The following is a 16,246-nucleotide window of genomic DNA, read 5'->3' as shown; positions in this document are numbered from 1 at the left end:
AAACTGAGGGCCAGCCGTCAGGGGTTGGGGACCTGTTCCTTTTCTGTCACTCCCACGGGGAATTCCCGAGGGGGCGGGTGCTGAGCATCCACATTCCAGGGATGCCTCCGGGCCAGGGTGGCCTGAGCCAGCCTCGCCATCCCTGCCGGATGCCAGCCGCCCCCCCTCCCCAAGGCTAGACCCAACCCACGCCACGCAAGCGGCCTCCGCCTGGCCGGACTGGTCTGGCCACGTCGCCTGAGCCCGCGAGCCCCCGCCCTAGAGGCCGAAGCTCCCACTTCACTCCCAGGAGTTGCCCCTCCAGTAACTCCAGTTCGAAAACTCCCAATCGCTCCTGCACCCCAAGAGTCGCAGTGCCCTATCTCTCACCAGCCGGAAAAGGGTGGCCAATAAATGAACTTTGAAGAGCAAAGCACAAAGGCTTTAATGGAAAGGGAGGGCGGTGGGGAGGGAAGGGATGGGGGTGCGAGCCCTTGAAGGCCTGGGATCAAAGCGTGTGGAGGTCCTGACTACGCCGGCTCAGCTTCTCCGGGTCGTCGGATGCCATGAGGGAGAAATCACGGAAGATGTCAAGATATGTCTCGTCTCCTGAAGGGAGGGAGAAAGGGCTGAGAGGCTGGGTCCTAGCACGAAAAGCACAATAGGGACAGCCCGGCCTGGTAAGAGCACGCGCTTCCAACGTGGGTGGAGGAGATGTCGGTACTGTCAGGGCAGCGCCCTCGCATATTCTCTGCTTTGTTTCAAGGACCTGGAGCGCAGGATGCGCCCAATACGTGTTTGTTGAATAAATAATGTAATTAATTAATGAAGCTGAGGACAGGGAGTTGGGGACAGGTCACCAGGGGCCAGAAGCCCAGTTACAATGTTGCACAGGGCGGAGGGGAGGTGTACTTTACCAGCCTGGCCCTGGGCCGCGTCGGCCTCCCGCATTTTTGCCAATCGTAGCCTGAAGGGGGAGAGAATTAAGGAATGGACGACATTCTCACCCCACCCCCACCCCCACCCTCCAAGCCTTTGAGCTGGGTTGTTTCATTCATCTGTTTTCCCAGGGTCTAGTATTTTACAGATTCCTGACAACGTTAATGAATGATGCCTCTCTCAGAATAAACCCACTAAGGAAGGTGAGTTTATCCTGTCCTCTCCCCTTCCTACTCCAAGCCTCAGTCAACACCCGGAGAAGCCTGTCTCAGTCTGGTCCAGGAGCTGGCCCCGCCCCTTCCCAGGCCCCGCCTGGCAAGCTGGGGTCTGGCGTGAGCCCCGCCCAAGTGGATCGTGCAAGCGCGAGCCCCGCCTCCCCAGGCACCCTCACAGAGTGACGATGTCAGCGTTGGCTGTTTCCACAGCGATGGTCAGGGGGTCTCTGCCTTCAGAGTCTCGAACTCCCAGATCGGCCCCCCGTTTCAGAAACAGGCAGGCCAGCCTGGACAAGATAGCCAAGTTCAGCGGGCCCCTCACCCTGTCTGGAGCCTTCCTCCCGAGGCCATCATCCCTGTCATCCCTACCCCGTGTGGCCAAGAATGGTCGCGTGGTGGAGCGGGCCCCGGCCTTGATTGTCCACCTGGTTCACGTTTGCCCCGTTCTGGAGGAGAAACTCACAGGCCAGAAGAGAATTCTGCATGGAGAAATAGAGAAGGGGAGAAACCGTGGCAAATTAGAGACAAAAGATATTTTGGAGTCGGGTCAGTTCAGTGGTATGGGATGGCAGGCTCTGCTTTTTTTTTTTTCTTTTTTTTTAAGCTTTATTTATTGACCGCACCAAGGGACGTCTGGGATCTGTTCTCCAATAAGGGACTGAACCCACAGCCCCTGCCTTGGAAGTACGGAATCTTAACCACTGGACCACCACCAGGGAAGTCCCTCTGCTCTGGCTGTTTACATGTTATTACATCCATAGCACAACCTAATAAGGCATGTTATCCCTATTTTACAGATGAGGAAACTGAGGCACAAGGAGGTTCACAGCTGTAAGTAGTGAGGGTCTGGATCCAAACCCAGGTTTCTCAGCCTCCAAATCTCACCCTCTTAGCAATCTAACTCTACTGGTTATCACTCCCTAGGGGCTGGGGAGAGGGTTAAGAGCTGGGACCAAGGTCAGGAGAGGGAAGAGAGGAAGAGACCAAAGGTGTTGTAGGGAGGTCACCAAGACTCTCACAGCAGCTGTGGCCTGGATCAGTGGTGTGGCATTCTCCTGACCCCCGTTGACCCAGTTGACATCGGCTCCATGGGCAAGGGCATCAGCCATGGTAGGAAGGGATGGAGGGTGCCCAGCAGCTCGAAAGAGCAGGGCCCCGGGGTGCAGGCTCTCCAGGTCCTCAGAGGGGGGCTCTGTGAAGGGGAACCAGCCATGAATCTGAGAAGGAAACCCCCAGCACAGACCCCTGACATTGTGATGGGATAGGTCACTTCTCAATTGTGGGGAGGACTCCAAGACCAGAAATTGTGGTGGGGGGTGATGGAGGGTATGAGAGGATATGGGTGGGTCCCTAGGCATATAGTATAGACAAATCTTTCACCTCTTCCTGTCTGACCACCTCAACTGGCGGGGATGATGGGAATGAGCTGATCGTCAACCTCAGCTCTCTTGATTCCCTCTCTCTGGCCAAGCCCCCACCCTCATCCACAGGCCTCTGGAGACCTTCACTCATTCTCCTGACTCATCTCATGCTGTTGGCACCCTCCACAGCCCTTCCTGCTTCCTCCCAGCCCCATGGTCCTTCCTATCCTTCACTTTAATCCCCGAAACTCTTGCCTTATAAAACCAGTGCTGGTACAGTCTGGCCCCTCGAACATTCTCAAGGGGAGGACCTAGACCTGGGACTCTGTGCCTCCTCAATGGGCTTGGCACTGTGCTGAGTGCCCAGCAGGTGCTCACAGATGCCCAACCAACCGTATACCTGGCTTAGAGCTGAAGCTCCCCGGCTTGGGCCTGATACGCCCCGGCTTTGGGGGCACAGGAGGATGTCCCCTGGGGGGCCCCCGGCCACCTCTTCGCCCTCGAATCTCGGGAAACTTGGTCAGGAACTTCTTCTCCACGTATTTAGCATGAATCCAGGCCTCCTTCTCTTGCCTGGCGGGGGAGCGTTGCAGGGGAAGGAGACAGTCTTCCCTCCTCTTGTCCTGGGCCCTCCCTCCCTCCCCAAATGGAGGGTGGCCCCAGCCTCACCGGGAGCAGCGGGGTCCTGGCTTCTTCACAGCCATGGCCTCCACTCGGGCTTCATAGATCTGGTTTATGACGACATTTCCCAGCTCACACATGAGCTGCAGGTGGCCCAGGTGGAGACAGAGACAGACAGGTAGGGTGTGGGTGAGTGTCTGAGCCTCAGGACTCTGCGGCCCTGCCCTTACCCAACCCCATACACTCAACAGCATCCCAAGTCACCTTCACGAGTTCCGGCTCCCATGAGTCAAGGGTCAGAGACCGGACTTTGGAGAAATGAACTCCAAGGCTCCTAGAGAGCAAGAGGGGATATGTCAGGCCCTCTGTGGGGGCAGCTGCTACTCCTGGAAAGACTTAGGGGCAAGGTCCTGTGTGGGGAGGCCCATGCAGATGCACTGGGCCAGGAGGCAGAGGGCAGCCAGGGCCACGTGCTCTTGACCTGGATCAAGCAGGATTCTGCCTGTTCACCATTCCCTCTCCTCCCTTCTCCTCATCTTCTCCAGCCTCCTCCCCTCTCTCCAGGCATTCTGGCCTGGACAACTCTTGCCATGCCACTCCCCTCCCCGCTCCCCCGAGGGCTGTATAGACCTGCTAAGGCCTCATAACATCATCTCTCTCCGCTTTTCATCAGCTCCCCAACCCTCAGCAGTCCTGACCCCACCCCTCCTCCAGACAAATGGATCAACTCCCCTGGGTGTCCTCCTGCCCTGGCCAGACCAGGACACCGAGGGCCTGGGCCCACCTGGGTCCACCTTGGGCCCCAGAAGCTCAGCCCAGGGAACAGGCAGAGTGTGAGAGGAAACCCAGGCAAGTCTCCTGCCCCCAACCCAGGAGGAGCAGGGGCCCACGCTTGGGACCCGGAAGGGAGAGACCTGTGAATGCCAGAGCACTGAATGCAGAGGGTGACGCCAAGGTTGATGCTGGCCCACTCGGGGGCGGGCTCCCGGCAGTCACAGCACTGGGCATTGCCGTCCACGCTCTGCACCTGGGCTGCCACATGTCCCACTCCACCAGGCTCCCTTCCCCTGGTCAACCCGCCAGGGCCCAGGGTGGCAGCGGAGCTTATGGCCAGGTGTCCCGAGCCCTGTGGGGATAGGGGAAGAAAGAGTGGCTGCAAGGGAAGGGATCTCCTAGCTCGCTGGGCAGCCCAGCCCTGCACTGCCAGTTAAGGTACCTGGCCTAGACCCCGGGGGCTGTCCTCAAGTCGAGCCTGGCTGAAGGCTGTGGCGATGCTGCTCTGCACGGCGCTGACCCACAGCTGCATGAGGCGCTCTGAGTCAGCCTGCAGGAGGCAGGACCTGGACCAGAGGGGATGGAGAGCAGGGAGGGGTCTAAGCCCTGGGGAGTCAAGTGGCAGGATGGGCAGGCTGACATTCAGCGAGTGTGTGGCGGGTGCCAGTCATATGGAAATACCTCTGCACCAATTGGTAATACCCTTCTAGATACGCCCCTTTGTCCTATACTCTCCCCCCAAGTTGACCACAAAAGGTTAACATCTGGGGCAGCATGAGGGGCCTCCAAGACCCTTGCCAGCCGGTAAGATTGAGACACACAGGCCATCACCCCTGGGCACTGTACTCACTTGCTGGGGGACACGACCTCAAAGCAGAACCGTCTTTCTGAGTCAGGACAGAGCTTCACTGTGCAGAGACGAAGGTCATCCACCACCACAGTCACAGGGTCCTGGTTGGGGGAGGGCAGATGTCCAGGCAGCCACAGCAGGGCTGAGTCCTCCTGGGGCCCAGTACCCAAGACCCAGCCTACTCACCTTGTACCTCTTCTGATAGACCAGTTGGTTGCTCTGAATAGTGAACCAGCGTCTGGAAGAGGTGGAAATAGCGTTCATGATGTGGGGGTATGGCTCAGGAGAGGGACAGGAGGAATGTGGTGCTCTCAGCTTCACAGAATCTCACTGAGAAGAGAGCCCTGGGCTGCCCATCCCAGGACATGTTGCAGAGGAGGGGCATCTGGGGACATGTGAGGGGTGCTGGTCACATCTCAGCACCCAGTTGTGATAGATTCACAAAGACAAGTTTCCAGCAGATGGCAGTAAAAATGCTTTGTCTAATAACATAAGTCCATCACTACAACATTTTGGCAAATATAAGTATCTTGGAGAAGGGGCTCCGTTTCTTAATTTGCACAAAGATCCCTCAGGGGCCAGCGGTGGCCCTGGAAGGGGAAGGGGTCACATCACAGCAGGTCACCACCCTGCTCCACACCCTCCCATGGCGCCCCACTTCCCTCAGAGCACAGCCAACGAGGCCGTCATGATTCATACCCCGTTAGCTCCACCTGCATCTTCTACCACTTCCTCCTCCCTCCCTCTGTCCACACCCACGGCCTCCCCTCTGTTCCTTGAACGCTCCAGGTTCCTCAGGGCCTTGGAAGGGCTCCTCCTTCAGCCTAGAACATTCTCCCCCTATATATCCTTCCAGTCCTCACTCAGCAGTCACCTTTCCAGGAGGCCTAGACTGACCACCCTACTCAAAGTCACAGCTCCTTTCTGGCTGTGTCCACATTGCTTCTTTGTTGTTTTTTGCCTATGGTATTCTTACCTTCTAAGATAACATATAATTCACTTAATTACCATATCACTGTCTATCTTTGCTGATGGAACATAAAGTCTCTGAAGGAGGCAGTGGGGGGCGGGGGGTAGGGGCAGTCTGTCTGTTCTTCCTGGCTGCATTCAACACGTGGTGTGTGCACGCGTGCATGTTCAGTTGCTTCAGTCACGTCCGACTCTTTGTGACCCTATGGACTATAGCCCCCCAGGCTCCCCTCCCCATGGGATTCTCCAGGCAAGAATACTGGACTGGATTGTCATGCCCTCCTCAGGGGGTATGGGGGATCTTCCCAACCCAGGGATTGAACCCAGGTCTCCTCTGGAGGAGGATTCTTTACCCACTGAACCACCTGGGAAACCCCATTTAACACACTATAACCACTCAAAAATAAACCCAAAACCGATGGTTTTGGCCGATTGGATGTTCACTCCTCACCTGCTCCAGGTCTTAAATGCATTGCTGGCCCTTTTGAAGAGATGTCCTTCCATGACCAAGCCACCAGGCCCCTCCCTTAGGCTTGGCTCTGGCTCCTCCCCACCCAGCTCCTGGGGGCACAAAAGTGTCAAAGGGCAACTGAAGGGGCCAGAGACCAAGGCCCCAGGGCCATCCGCCTCCTGTCTGCGGCCCCAGTCCTCACCTTCTGTTTTAGCAGCACATGTCTCTGCTCCATGTCCCTCTTCTCACGGGCTGAATTCAGGACCAGCTGGTGTAACTGAGCACAGGAAGAGTATCATCAGATGGCCCCAGCCTCACCCACCAGGCCAGGAGAGTCATCTTAGAGCCCCTTCCCTCCCTCTTCCACCTCCCTGCTCCCTGGGGCTCTACCTGGCCACTCAGCTCCTTACGATATTGGGCCAGCTGACTCAGCTCTTCGTGGCCCTGCTGGAAGTGGGTAGCCTGGGCCTCCACCAAACGCAGCACCTGGGGACAAGGTGGGCAGGGGGCAGACCCCTCTCTTTCCCCGGTCCCTCATGCTATCAGCAGGCCCCTCCCCACCCCCACCCCCACCTCAACTCACAAACTCCATGATGTCAAACTTCCTCTTGTCCTCAATCACATTGATCTGAGAGCCCAAAAGATCTCAGGTCAGTCTTGAAGACACACACCCCACCCCTCCCACTACACATCAGTGACTCCAGCCTCAAGGTAATTGAGGCTCTGGTACCCCAGGAGGACAGGTAGGGACAGGCACCTGTAGGGCATAGTCCAGGGCCCGGCCCCGGTACCCAGCTCGAGCAACCTTCAAAGCAGCTCCAGCCTCTTCTGCCTCCTGGGCCCGGCGCCTGGGAACCTCCGCATTGTGGGTAAGAGCAGCCTCCAGGCTCTCAGCCCCCCGCCAGAAATCCCGGCCAGCCTCTCGGAAGCTCCGGAGACCTCTGGAGGTGCAGGAATAACACAGAATTACCCATACACCCACCGACCCCAGCAGAGAAATCCCTAAGGTTTATTCACAGCCTTGTAGCTATGGACACTCAGGACTTTGAGGGGACCCTTGAGGTAGGGGATAATGATCAGGCCACCAGAAGCCTCCAATCTCACAACTCCTTTATTCAGGGAGGCCCCCATGGTAGTGGGAGAGAGGCCAGAAGACTGGTTTCCCTCCCAACTCACTCCTTGACCAAGGTCTGAATTTGCCGCTGCAGTGTTTGCTGGGTGGCGTCCAGAAGCTCCTGAGGGAAGCAGAAGTTGGCAGATGGGGGTCAGGACCACAGACTTCCTTGCTCCCCCCACCAGCCCCCTCCCCACCCCACCCCCACCCCCACCCTCTCACTTACGGCATGGCTGTCCAGCTTGTGGCTCAGGCTCTGAGTAAATTTGTCCAGACACTCCTAGGCAAGAAGATGCAGAGAGAGAGTACCAGACAAGGGCGGTCGGGTCCTCCCATCCCTAGATTTCTGACCTGGGACCAGCAGACCCCAGACCAACCCTCCCCTCACCTTCCCCAGGGTCTCTCTACATCCCAGACTCCACCACAGCCTGGACTGGACCCTCCACATACCGCCATCATGGGCTCTGGTGGTCCCAGGTGGGCGAGATCACAAATGCCCACAATGAAGGCCCGGCTGGCAGCAAGGTAGTTCCGCCCACTTTCCAGGAGGCCATTCCCCAGTTTGAGGAGCTGGGAAACAACAGAGCAACAAGGAGTCCTGCCGGCGCCACCAGTACCCAGTGCTGCTCCTCTCCTGTCTGACTTGTCTCCCCTTTCCCAGGGCTGAGCCCCTCCCTCCCCCACCTACACTTCCTGCGGCCCAGTCTGGTTTCTAATACACACGAGCTGCTTTCTTATCTCGGTTTCTTTGCTCCCACTGCTCTGGGCCTGGATCAAAATCCATCCCAGTCTGACAGCGGAGCCAGTTGGTTTCACCTCCCGGACATCTCTCCTGCCCTGCGACATCTGCTTGGATCCAGAGTTCCCCAGAAACGCCATCCTCAAACACTGTCTGGCTCTCAGGATGAAACCTGAGCTTTACCTGCTCAGTATTAAATTCTACAGAAATGGGGGATACCCTGGCTGTCCAGTGGTTAGGACTCTGAGCTCTCACTGCCAAGCGCCCAGGTATGACCTCTGGTTGGGGAATTAAGATACCACATGCCTTGCCCCCCTCAAAAAAATCTATACAGTATTTACTGTCTGGAGGTGTCCATTCTGTGCTTAGTGAACATTTCCTCATAAATAGTAATCAGTCAGCCAGGCCACAGGGTCAGGGCAGAGATGGTGCTCTTAGGGCCCATTCTGTCTGGCCCTAAATTACAAACAAGGAGGCTTAAAAAAAATAATATTGGAACCAGTCCATTCTGAAGGAGATCAGCCCTAGGATTTCTTTGGAAGGAATTGAAACTTCAGTACTTTGGCCACCTCATGCGAAGAGTTGACTCATTGGAAAAGACTCTGACGCTGGGAGGGATTGGAGGCAGAAGCAGAAGGTGACGACAGAGGATGAGATGGCTGGATGGCATCACTGACTCGATGGACGTGAGTCTGAGTGAACTCCGGGAGTTGGTGATGGACAAGGAGGCCTGGTGTGCTGCAACTCATGGGGTTGCAAAGAGTCGGACACGACTGAGCGACTGAACTGAACTGAACTGATAGTTACTTTACAATGTTGTTAGTTTCTGCTGTACAGCTAAGTGAATCAGCCATTTATATACATAAATCCCTTCTTCTTAAGATTTCCTTTCCATTTAGGGCATCAAAGAACACAGAATAGAGTTCTCTGAGCTATGCAGTGGGTTCTCATGAATTATCTATTTTATACACAGTGTTAATAGTTTAAATATGTATGTCAATCCCAATCTCCCAGTTCATTCCACCTGCCTAGGAGGCTTGATAAATAAAGGACCAGTGATTGGCCTGAGGAGGGTCTCTGGGAGGCCCCTGTGGCAGTAGGAATAGCCTGAAGACTGGTTTCCCTCCCACTCACTCCTTGAGGTGGCCGACTCAGAAACCAGAGCTAGGTTTTCTGACCCCTGGTTCTTTTCACCTGCAGGAACTGCATGGCTCCTGGAGATGACACCATTGGTTCCAGCCTGAGTCACTGTATCTGGGAAGGGGCAAGAGTTCATGGAGCCTGTCAGTTCAGCCTGGGGATCTAGAGACCACCAGGGCAGTTCTATGAGGAAATCTTGGGTAGCAGGGGCTCAGAAAACATGGGCTACAGAGGTTTGCTCACCGAACTTTTGTTAAACTGAAAAACACTTTTTCAGGCTAGTGAAGGCTTCAGGGAACTATAGCATGACTTGAAGATGGCTGGCAGGGTCAGTAACGGTCAGGAAACAGACCACAATCAAATTTTATCAGATATCACCCTTGAGTGTCCGTAATAAGGGACAAGGACTCAGAGGATCACAACTCCCCTGCGGGACTGAGTGTCCAGTTTTTCCCTTATTCACCCTGCCTGCCCAAATAGTTGAATAAGGAACTTTCAGAAGACTGAACTAGTGACAAACTGGTACATCCATACAATAGCACGGGCTCAGCAATGCAAAAGGCATGAGTTCCTCATCAACTATTAATGAACTGCTGATAACTACTGATAGGCCACAACTTGAATAAACCCAAAGACATTATTTTGAGAGGGAAAAAAAAGGCCAATCTTGAAAGGTCACATACTGTATGATTCCACCTAGATAACCTAGAAATGAGAAGTCTAGAGATAGAAAAGAGATGAGTGGTTGTCATGGATAAAGAAGGGGGTGGGGACGGAGGGTACCATTATAAAAAAGCTCAAAAGAGTTTTTTTGTAATGATAGGAGTTTTGTATCTTGAGTGTGATGCTGGTTATAAGAATCTATACATGTGATAAAGTGCCACTGAATTATACACAAAGATTTTTTTTTTAAAGAGTATATTCAGGGATTTCCCCGGGTGGGTCCAGTGGCTAACACTCCATCCTCCCAGTGTTAGGGGGCCCAGGTTCCATCCCTGCTCAGAAACTGGATCCCACATGCTGCAACTAAAGATCCTATGTGCAGCAACTAAGACACAGCACAGCTAAATAAATAAATGAATTTTTTTTAAAAAGGGTATATGCAAAGCAGGTAAAATCCAAGTGAAGTCTTTAGACAGCTTACTGTATCATGCTAGAAGCAGTTTCCTGGTTTGAGCAGTATACTACAGTTATGGAAGATGCTACCATTGGGGGAAGCTGGGAGATGGGTGCCTGTGCCTCTCTGTGCTAGTTTTGCAATTTCCTGTGATCTGCAATTCGTTAAAAATAAAAAGTTTAACTTAAAAATATATGTATATATTCATGTGTACAACTGTGTACAACACCAGAAACTAACACAACATTGTAAATCAGCTATACACCAATTTAAATGTATCTGTTTCATTAATAAATGTATCTATTAGTTGGTTACCTACTAACTTCCAGGTCATGGCAAAGGCCCTGGGGATTGGGGGGGGGGGCGGGGGAGGGGAAATGTAAAAGTCCCTCATGATGCTTCCAATCCAGGAGGGAAAAGTAGACAAGAAACAAACTAGGCAAGTGGGACAGACACAGGCTAAGGGAACCCCTGTGACTCCCGCCTTTGCATAATCCTCACTCCTTGAGTGTGGCTGAGTAAGGATTATGCTTCTCACCATGTGGCAAGGGCAAATAGGATGGCGCCCCCAAATGACAGAGGTAACGGATTTGCCCCGTGATCACATTCTGACATAAACTGACGGCATCTTGTCAGCACACGCTTGGGAAAGCCTACTACTGGCCTTGAAGAAGCAGCAAGCTGTTATGAAATAAACTGCCTATGGACAGGGCCCGGGGCCAGGGAACTGTGGGTGGCCTCTGGGAGATGAGGGCCTCAATCCCACAACAGCAAGGACTGAATTCTGCTTTGAGCAGAGCAGAGCACAGTTAAGCTGTGCTGACCCACAACTATGCTAATACCTGTGCACTATTTGAAGTCAGGGAATGTGTAATCATTTGTTATACAATAGAAAACTACTACAGCAAGTAAACACATAACATAGTTGAGATAAATGTTGTAGAGGGGGAAAAAAAGCCAAATAAGGGGGATGGGAGTGTGATGCTGCTTTTGTAAAGAGCAGCCAGGAAGCCAGGAACGCCTGACTGCATCGTGTCAGTGTTTTACTGATTTGTTGCCCACAGTCTGAGAGTCCCCTGAGGGCAGAAACTCCTGGGGGCTCAGGGTCCCGCATAACACAGGTCTTCAGAAGGAAGTTCACAGGTGAGTCTTGTTTTCCAAGATTCCGAGCTCCTTAAGGATACAGAACCACCTTTTGGTTTCTCTGTAGCCCCCAGTATCCACCCAACCTGGTTAATGTTTGGTAATCTCCAGAATTTATACTTAGTCTCTACTTTTCTCCCCAGCCCTACCCTTCTCGTCTCACTCGCACCCTGGGTCACCCCTCCACATTCGGATCACCTTTTCCAGCCGGGTCTCCAATTCTGACACTTCGGCTTCCACCAGCTCGACAGAGGCTCTGGGAAAGGACGGACAGTGTCACGGGAACAGAGCTTGGGCCTATCTGGTCTGTCCAGTAGGCAGGGTCAGGGGTTGGGGTTGGGAGCCAAGGGTTTGGACAGAAAAAGCTGATGGGTTAAGAACTTCCCACCCACCCGCTCTGGCTCGCTCACCCTGCACAGTGTGGGAGCTACTAAGGCCCAGGCCAGAGCAGGAAGGTAGAAAGAGGGTGGATGTGGCGAGGGCAGGAAGTTGCTAACCGCCCAGAGCAGGTGCTGGGGGAGGGGAGGGGTCCCCAAGAGAGGGAAGAGGGAGTGCCAGCTCTGGGGTTGAGAGAAGCTGGAGGGACCCCCTCCACACTGGCAGAGGGTGGAGAGCATCAGAGCACAGGATCTGACACCAGAGGTACGGCTTTGACTTCTATGCTGGATCTTGCCCCTCTGAGACCTACGCCCTGGAAAGACATCCTCCGTCCAACATGGGGAAGGTTGTGTATATTAGGGAGTGTTGGACCTCCCCACCTCTGCCCCTGGACACCTGTGTACACTTACCGGAAGCGGGGTGAGTCCTTAAGACACTCCTCAAAATCCAGCTTGACCGTCATCTCAGCTAGACCGCTCCGGGGCCAGTGGGCCCTCGGGCCTGGAGGGGGAGCTGCAAGTACGGGCACTCCCCTCGCCTGGGGACGTGCTGATGAGGGAGGAGGGGAGGGTCCTCCCCTGGGGCGAGCCTGGGGGTGGGGGACAGGATTCTTTCCCTAGGGGCAAGGGGTGTCCTAGGAGAAGCTCTCACCCCTCACTTTCAGGCAGTGCTGGGAGGGGTGGAGGCGGGGCCAGGGGTGGAGAAGGGCCTGAGATCAGAGAAGCCACAGCCCCGCCCTCGGAGACTATCTGCAAGTCACCTTCCTAGGGCCCTGGTCTCTCTCAGCTTGTCCTCCTTCAGTGGTTGAGTCATGGAGGCCTGAGAGATACAAGTTCAAACCTGATTGCCTGACCCTGGGCAAGCTGATTCCTCAGTTTCCTCATCTGAAAGATGGGGATGATAACTCCTACCTCCAGGGTGGTTTTAAGAATTAAAGAGGATACTGGTAAGTGTGTGGTTGAATCACACCAGTCATTGTCAGCCCACTGCAGGTGGGTCTTCCTGGGCTCCTGGGTACCTGTTGAGTCCAGTCCCCCTGGCTATGCCAAGCTTTTTGCTCTGCTCTGCCTGCAGTTTCCTGCATGTGAACTTCCATCTCTGCCCCCCTTCTCCTCAACGACAGCTCAGGATCAGCCTGGGACCCCAATTCACAGCACCTAGACTCCTGCTCTTCTCTTTATTGTCTATCCCGATTGACCAAGGGTGGTAAGGGCAGGGAAAGTTGGCTCCCACCCCATCCCCAGCTGGCTACAGTTTCCATTGTCTGGTTTCCTCCTCCTGAGTCCACTGGAGCCGCAGGGTTTCCTCTGGAAGAGGAGGGGCTGGGTTAGTGGCTTTCTTGCCACAGGCAGAAGATGTGGCCCACGATCCCCAGACTCCCTAGAACCTACCCACTTAGCCCCTCACCCTCCCCAGCTTGCCCCTTGCCCCTGCTCAGGCTCACGTCTGTGCTGGTTTTGGTTTGGGAAGTTTGGGTGACTTCCAGGTTCCCTCTCTGAGCCTTCCTTGCTTTGCCAGTTCAGCCCCTTGGATACCAGCCACTGACACCAGTCAGACATTGCTTGGGACCCACTATCTTTGGAGCACCGGGCAGTACCTGGAGCGGGGTAGGTGGCAGAGAGGAATCAGGGAGGAGGCATGGGGGCAGCAGTGGTACCAAGCTGGGGGGCCGGTACCCATCCCTCTGAGCCTCCCTGGGTCCTCTCCATACAATCCACATTGCACACAAGAATGTGGAGGGCCTCTCTCATCACCTTTGCCGATCTGCTGGCCTGAAGGGAGTAGGGGGTTGGGAAGATGGGAGCTTGCCAAGAGCCAGGCCTGGTGAGATGGTGGCCTGGTGCCCTCACCAAGCTTCGATGATGTCACTATCACCTTCCGGGAGCTCTCAGTGGCCTGGAAATCCTGGGAGGAGCTTCCCGTGTGGTCCAGCAGACGGACCTCAGTGCTCATGGGACTCTCGATCACCCAGTTCAAGTTTGTGGGGCCTGGAAGTGTCAGAGGACCAGGGTTGGCACACCCATCAGTCTGTTGGCTCTTAGCCCTCCTGCTCCTGGGCTGACCCCGCTGAACTCTCACTGCTCTGCTGCTCATCTTCTGTGTCCTCCTCAAGCTCAGGGTGGGGCCAGCACCTCAGGTATCTTCCTTTGCTGTAATACTCCTTGCGCTGCAGATCAATTTCCTTCTCCAACACCACAGTGGTGGATGAAGTTGGGGACAGATTTCTGAAGGCAGGGGAAGCTGAGGAATCACCCAAATCAATCTGAGTCATAAGGGCACCTAGAGAATACAGGGCACCAGCTTCACTGTGACCCCTAAGCAGCCATGAGAAGCTCAAGCCTGAGGTTCTCATCTCACTTCTATCCCCTCCTCCCATTTTAGAAAAACATCAGTGACCTTTCCACCCCCTCAGAGTTCTGTGGGGCTTTCTGTTCCTCCTTCCCAGCCAGCCTTCCTTGGGGCCTGATGGGGACCCCACCCCAGCTGCCCTCTGTCTACCTTGGGGACAACAGCCAGCACGACTTCCCTCTTAGGCAGCAGGGCCCTGGGCTGACACCCACTGAGGAAGACAAGCTCTAGTGGAGAAGGTTCTGGACTACAATTCCCTTGGGTGTCTGGGGCCCCCCCCATAGCTAACCTTTGGCTTCTAGGATGTGGTTTCTGGCCACTAGGCCAATCTGGCCCTTGACTCCTCCAGTCATTCTTCCTGCCCCACCTCTTTCCACAGGCCTGGGCTCTGAGTCCAGCAACGCACTTCGACTGCCACTGCTCATACTCACACCACCCACACTGCTGTTCTTGCTGTTATCCAAGGGAGGGTTTTTCTGAGGTTTCAGGAACTTCCCTTCATTGTAGTGTGCCTTGCGGCGCTTTTCAAAATCATTGGATTCTGTGGGCCAGTGTCAGAGCATGGCTTTCCTGCCAGGCTCTCCGCCGAGCTCTCACTCCACCTCCCCTTCCACTTAACCCCACCCCTCATCTCACGTGTCTTGGAAAAGCTGTCTGAAGACCCCGAGCTTCTGTTATCGCTGTACAGGACTTTGGGGCAGACATTGTCCATTGCTGCAAACCTGAAAGGGAGGGAGACCAGCTGGAGGCACAGAGAGAACAAAAAATGGGAGCAGGTGGTAGCTGGGGCCAAGCTGGCAGACTCCCCCACCTTGGCCTGAGTGAGTCCTGGTCCAAATTGTAGTACCTCCCATTTGGAGAGCCAACAAGCAGAGCTGGCTCAGACCCTAGCTCGGGGGTGGAGGGGGCAGGAGGCCGCAGGTCCCTACTGACGGCTGGCAGGACTCTCACCTCTCTGCTAACTTCTCAGGAGTCATTGCGTGAGAGGTACCGGCAAGCAGGTCTTCATCGCTGTCTTGCAGCCTGCAAGGGAGGGAGGCAGCAGTGCCTCAGAGCAGGCAGCAGGCACTCCCCTTCTCCTTAGAGTAGAGAGTAGGAGCTGAAGGGCTACAGCTGCAGACTCGCACCTGTGGAAGGGAGTGCTGGGCTCATCCACCTTCATAAAGCCATAGTTCTTGTCAGCAGGGTGGTAGGTCGCCAGGATATTCATTTCATCCCAGTGCTGAGACTTTCTCCTTCGGGTGAGGAAAGGATACAAAAAAAGGGGGAGGAAATCTCCTAATGCTCAGTCCTCCCTCACTCTCAGTCATTCAAAACTTTTTCCGACGTGTAGGAGGCTGAGGTGGGGTTACACTTGATGATAATCAAGTGCTATGTAATCAAGGGTTTATCCTATACCTGCCTCTCTCTCAAAGGCCAGGAACCTCGGATTCCCCACCCAATTACCCCCACTTACCCTCACTTACTCTCACTTTTAGTTCTTGGGACTCCACCCCCTTTCCCCTGCCTTGGCTTCCTCCTGTGCCTGGAATCCCTTTCTTCCTCCCCGGCTCCTTACCTCTCCGCCCCGGGGGATTTGTGCACCGTGATGGAGCTGCTGTTTTTTAGGATGCTCCGGGGCCGGTCCTCACAGGGTCTGTCTTGGCGCACGCAAGTTGACTCTGATATCGTAATGTTTGCCGAGTTGTACAACCCAGACGCCCCGGACCCCGGGTTGAACGTCCCGGATACACTGGTTCCAGGGAAGGGGGAATTAAACCCGTCAGGTTTTGTACGGGACCCAAAGCTGTGGCCCGCGACTTCCCCAGGATGCTGGTTGAGCCCGGTACCGAGGACTGCTGTCCCTCCGGAGGGCTGGCTAGAATCAGGACTGCGAATTATAGTTCCCCCATTGTGCGTGGGGGGCCCAGAACCGTGAAACATGGTTACTCCGGAGAGCAACCTGGCGCCTGACTCGACTCCTCCGATGCCTCCTGGCACCCCCCTGATACCCCCACCAGGGGATTCTCCATTGAGGCCGCCAGCAGCCCCCACACTTTCCTGCTTCTCCATGGCCCCACTAGGGGGCCACTCTCAGCTACCTCGCCCCGCCTCCCTGCTCCACATA

General features: G+C 54.9%; 2 protein-coding genes across 7 annotated transcripts; both read right to left on the bottom strand.

Annotated features, from left to right (window-relative positions):
• Positions 395–13,217, bottom strand: ACAP1 (ArfGAP with coiled-coil, ankyrin repeat and PH domains 1). 2 transcript variants are annotated; one of them, XM_005693489.3, is made up of 22 exons: positions 12,201–13,217; positions 11,611–11,668; positions 7,724–7,843; positions 7,500–7,553; positions 7,336–7,394; positions 6,917–7,100; positions 6,743–6,787; positions 6,550–6,645; positions 6,362–6,436; positions 6,160–6,269; positions 4,926–4,977; positions 4,740–4,840; positions 4,332–4,455; positions 4,030–4,241; positions 3,380–3,449; positions 3,164–3,258; positions 2,895–3,067; positions 2,153–2,325; positions 1,503–1,612; positions 1,310–1,420; positions 897–946; positions 406–588 (listed from the first exon to the last, which is right to left on the bottom strand). In XM_005693489.3, the coding sequence occupies exons 1-22, from the start codon at positions 12,251–12,253 to the stop codon at positions 488–490; spliced, it is 2,226 nt and encodes a 741-aa protein (XP_005693546.1). In that variant the 5' UTR covers positions 12,254–13,217; the 3' UTR covers positions 406–487. The 2 variants fall into 2 exon arrangements, with proteins under 2 accessions (XP_005693549.1, XP_005693546.1); XM_005693492.3 differs by lacking the exons at positions 4,030–4,241; positions 4,332–4,455 and having other exon boundaries at positions 395–588; positions 12,201–12,601.
• On the bottom strand, positions 12,954–16,244 carry LOC102184370. 5 transcript variants are annotated; one of them, XM_013972276.2, is made up of 9 exons: positions 15,698–16,243; positions 15,267–15,374; positions 15,091–15,162; positions 14,776–14,861; positions 14,429–14,680; positions 13,864–14,070; positions 13,641–13,778; positions 13,235–13,387; positions 12,954–13,097 (listed from the first exon to the last, which is right to left on the bottom strand). In XM_013972276.2, the coding sequence occupies exons 1-9, from the start codon at positions 16,189–16,191 to the stop codon at positions 13,039–13,041; spliced, it is 1,569 nt and encodes a 522-aa protein (XP_013827730.1). In that variant the 5' UTR covers positions 16,192–16,243; the 3' UTR covers positions 12,954–13,038. The 5 variants fall into 5 exon arrangements, with proteins under 5 accessions (XP_013827730.1, XP_013827733.1, XP_013827727.1 ...); XM_013972279.2 differs by lacking the exon at positions 13,235–13,387; XM_013972273.2 differs by lacking the exon at positions 12,954–13,097 and having other exon boundaries at positions 13,267–13,778; positions 15,698–16,244.

The sequence above is a fragment of the Capra hircus genome, chromosome 19 (assembly GCF_001704415.2).
Source record: "Capra hircus breed San Clemente chromosome 19, ASM170441v1, whole genome shotgun sequence".
NCBI classification, from domain to species: domain Eukaryota; kingdom Metazoa; phylum Chordata; class Mammalia; order Artiodactyla; family Bovidae; genus Capra; species Capra hircus.
This window is presented reverse-complemented; position numbering and strand designations above follow the sequence as displayed.

Bases quoted from the DNA above. Each gene is read 5' to 3' on its own strand.
- ACAP1 (XM_005693489.3), bottom strand. From the start codon at position 12,253: ATGACGGTCAAGCTGGATTTTGAGGAGTGTCTTAAGGACTCACCCCGC. The intron at 7,101-7,335 runs GTGAGTTGGGAG...CTGCACCTCCAG, and splicing joins ATTCAGACCTTGGTCAAGGA to AGGTCTCCGGAGCTTCCGAG. The intron at 6,788-6,916 runs GTGCCTGTCCCT...TTGGGCTCTCAG, and splicing joins CCCTGGACTATGCCCTACAG to ATCAATGTGATTGAGGACAA.
- LOC102184370 (XM_013972273.2), bottom strand. From the start codon at position 16,191: ATGGAGAAGCAGGAAAGTGTGGGGGCTGCTGGCGGCCTCAATGGAGAA. The intron at 14,681-14,775 runs GTGAGATGAGGG...ACTGGCCCACAG, and splicing joins AGACAGCTTTTCCAAGACAC to AATCCAATGATTTTGAAAAG. The intron at 13,779-13,863 runs GTTCAGCGGGGT...TGACACTTCCAG, and splicing joins TGAGCAGCAGAGCAGTGAGA to GCCCCACAAACTTGAACTGG.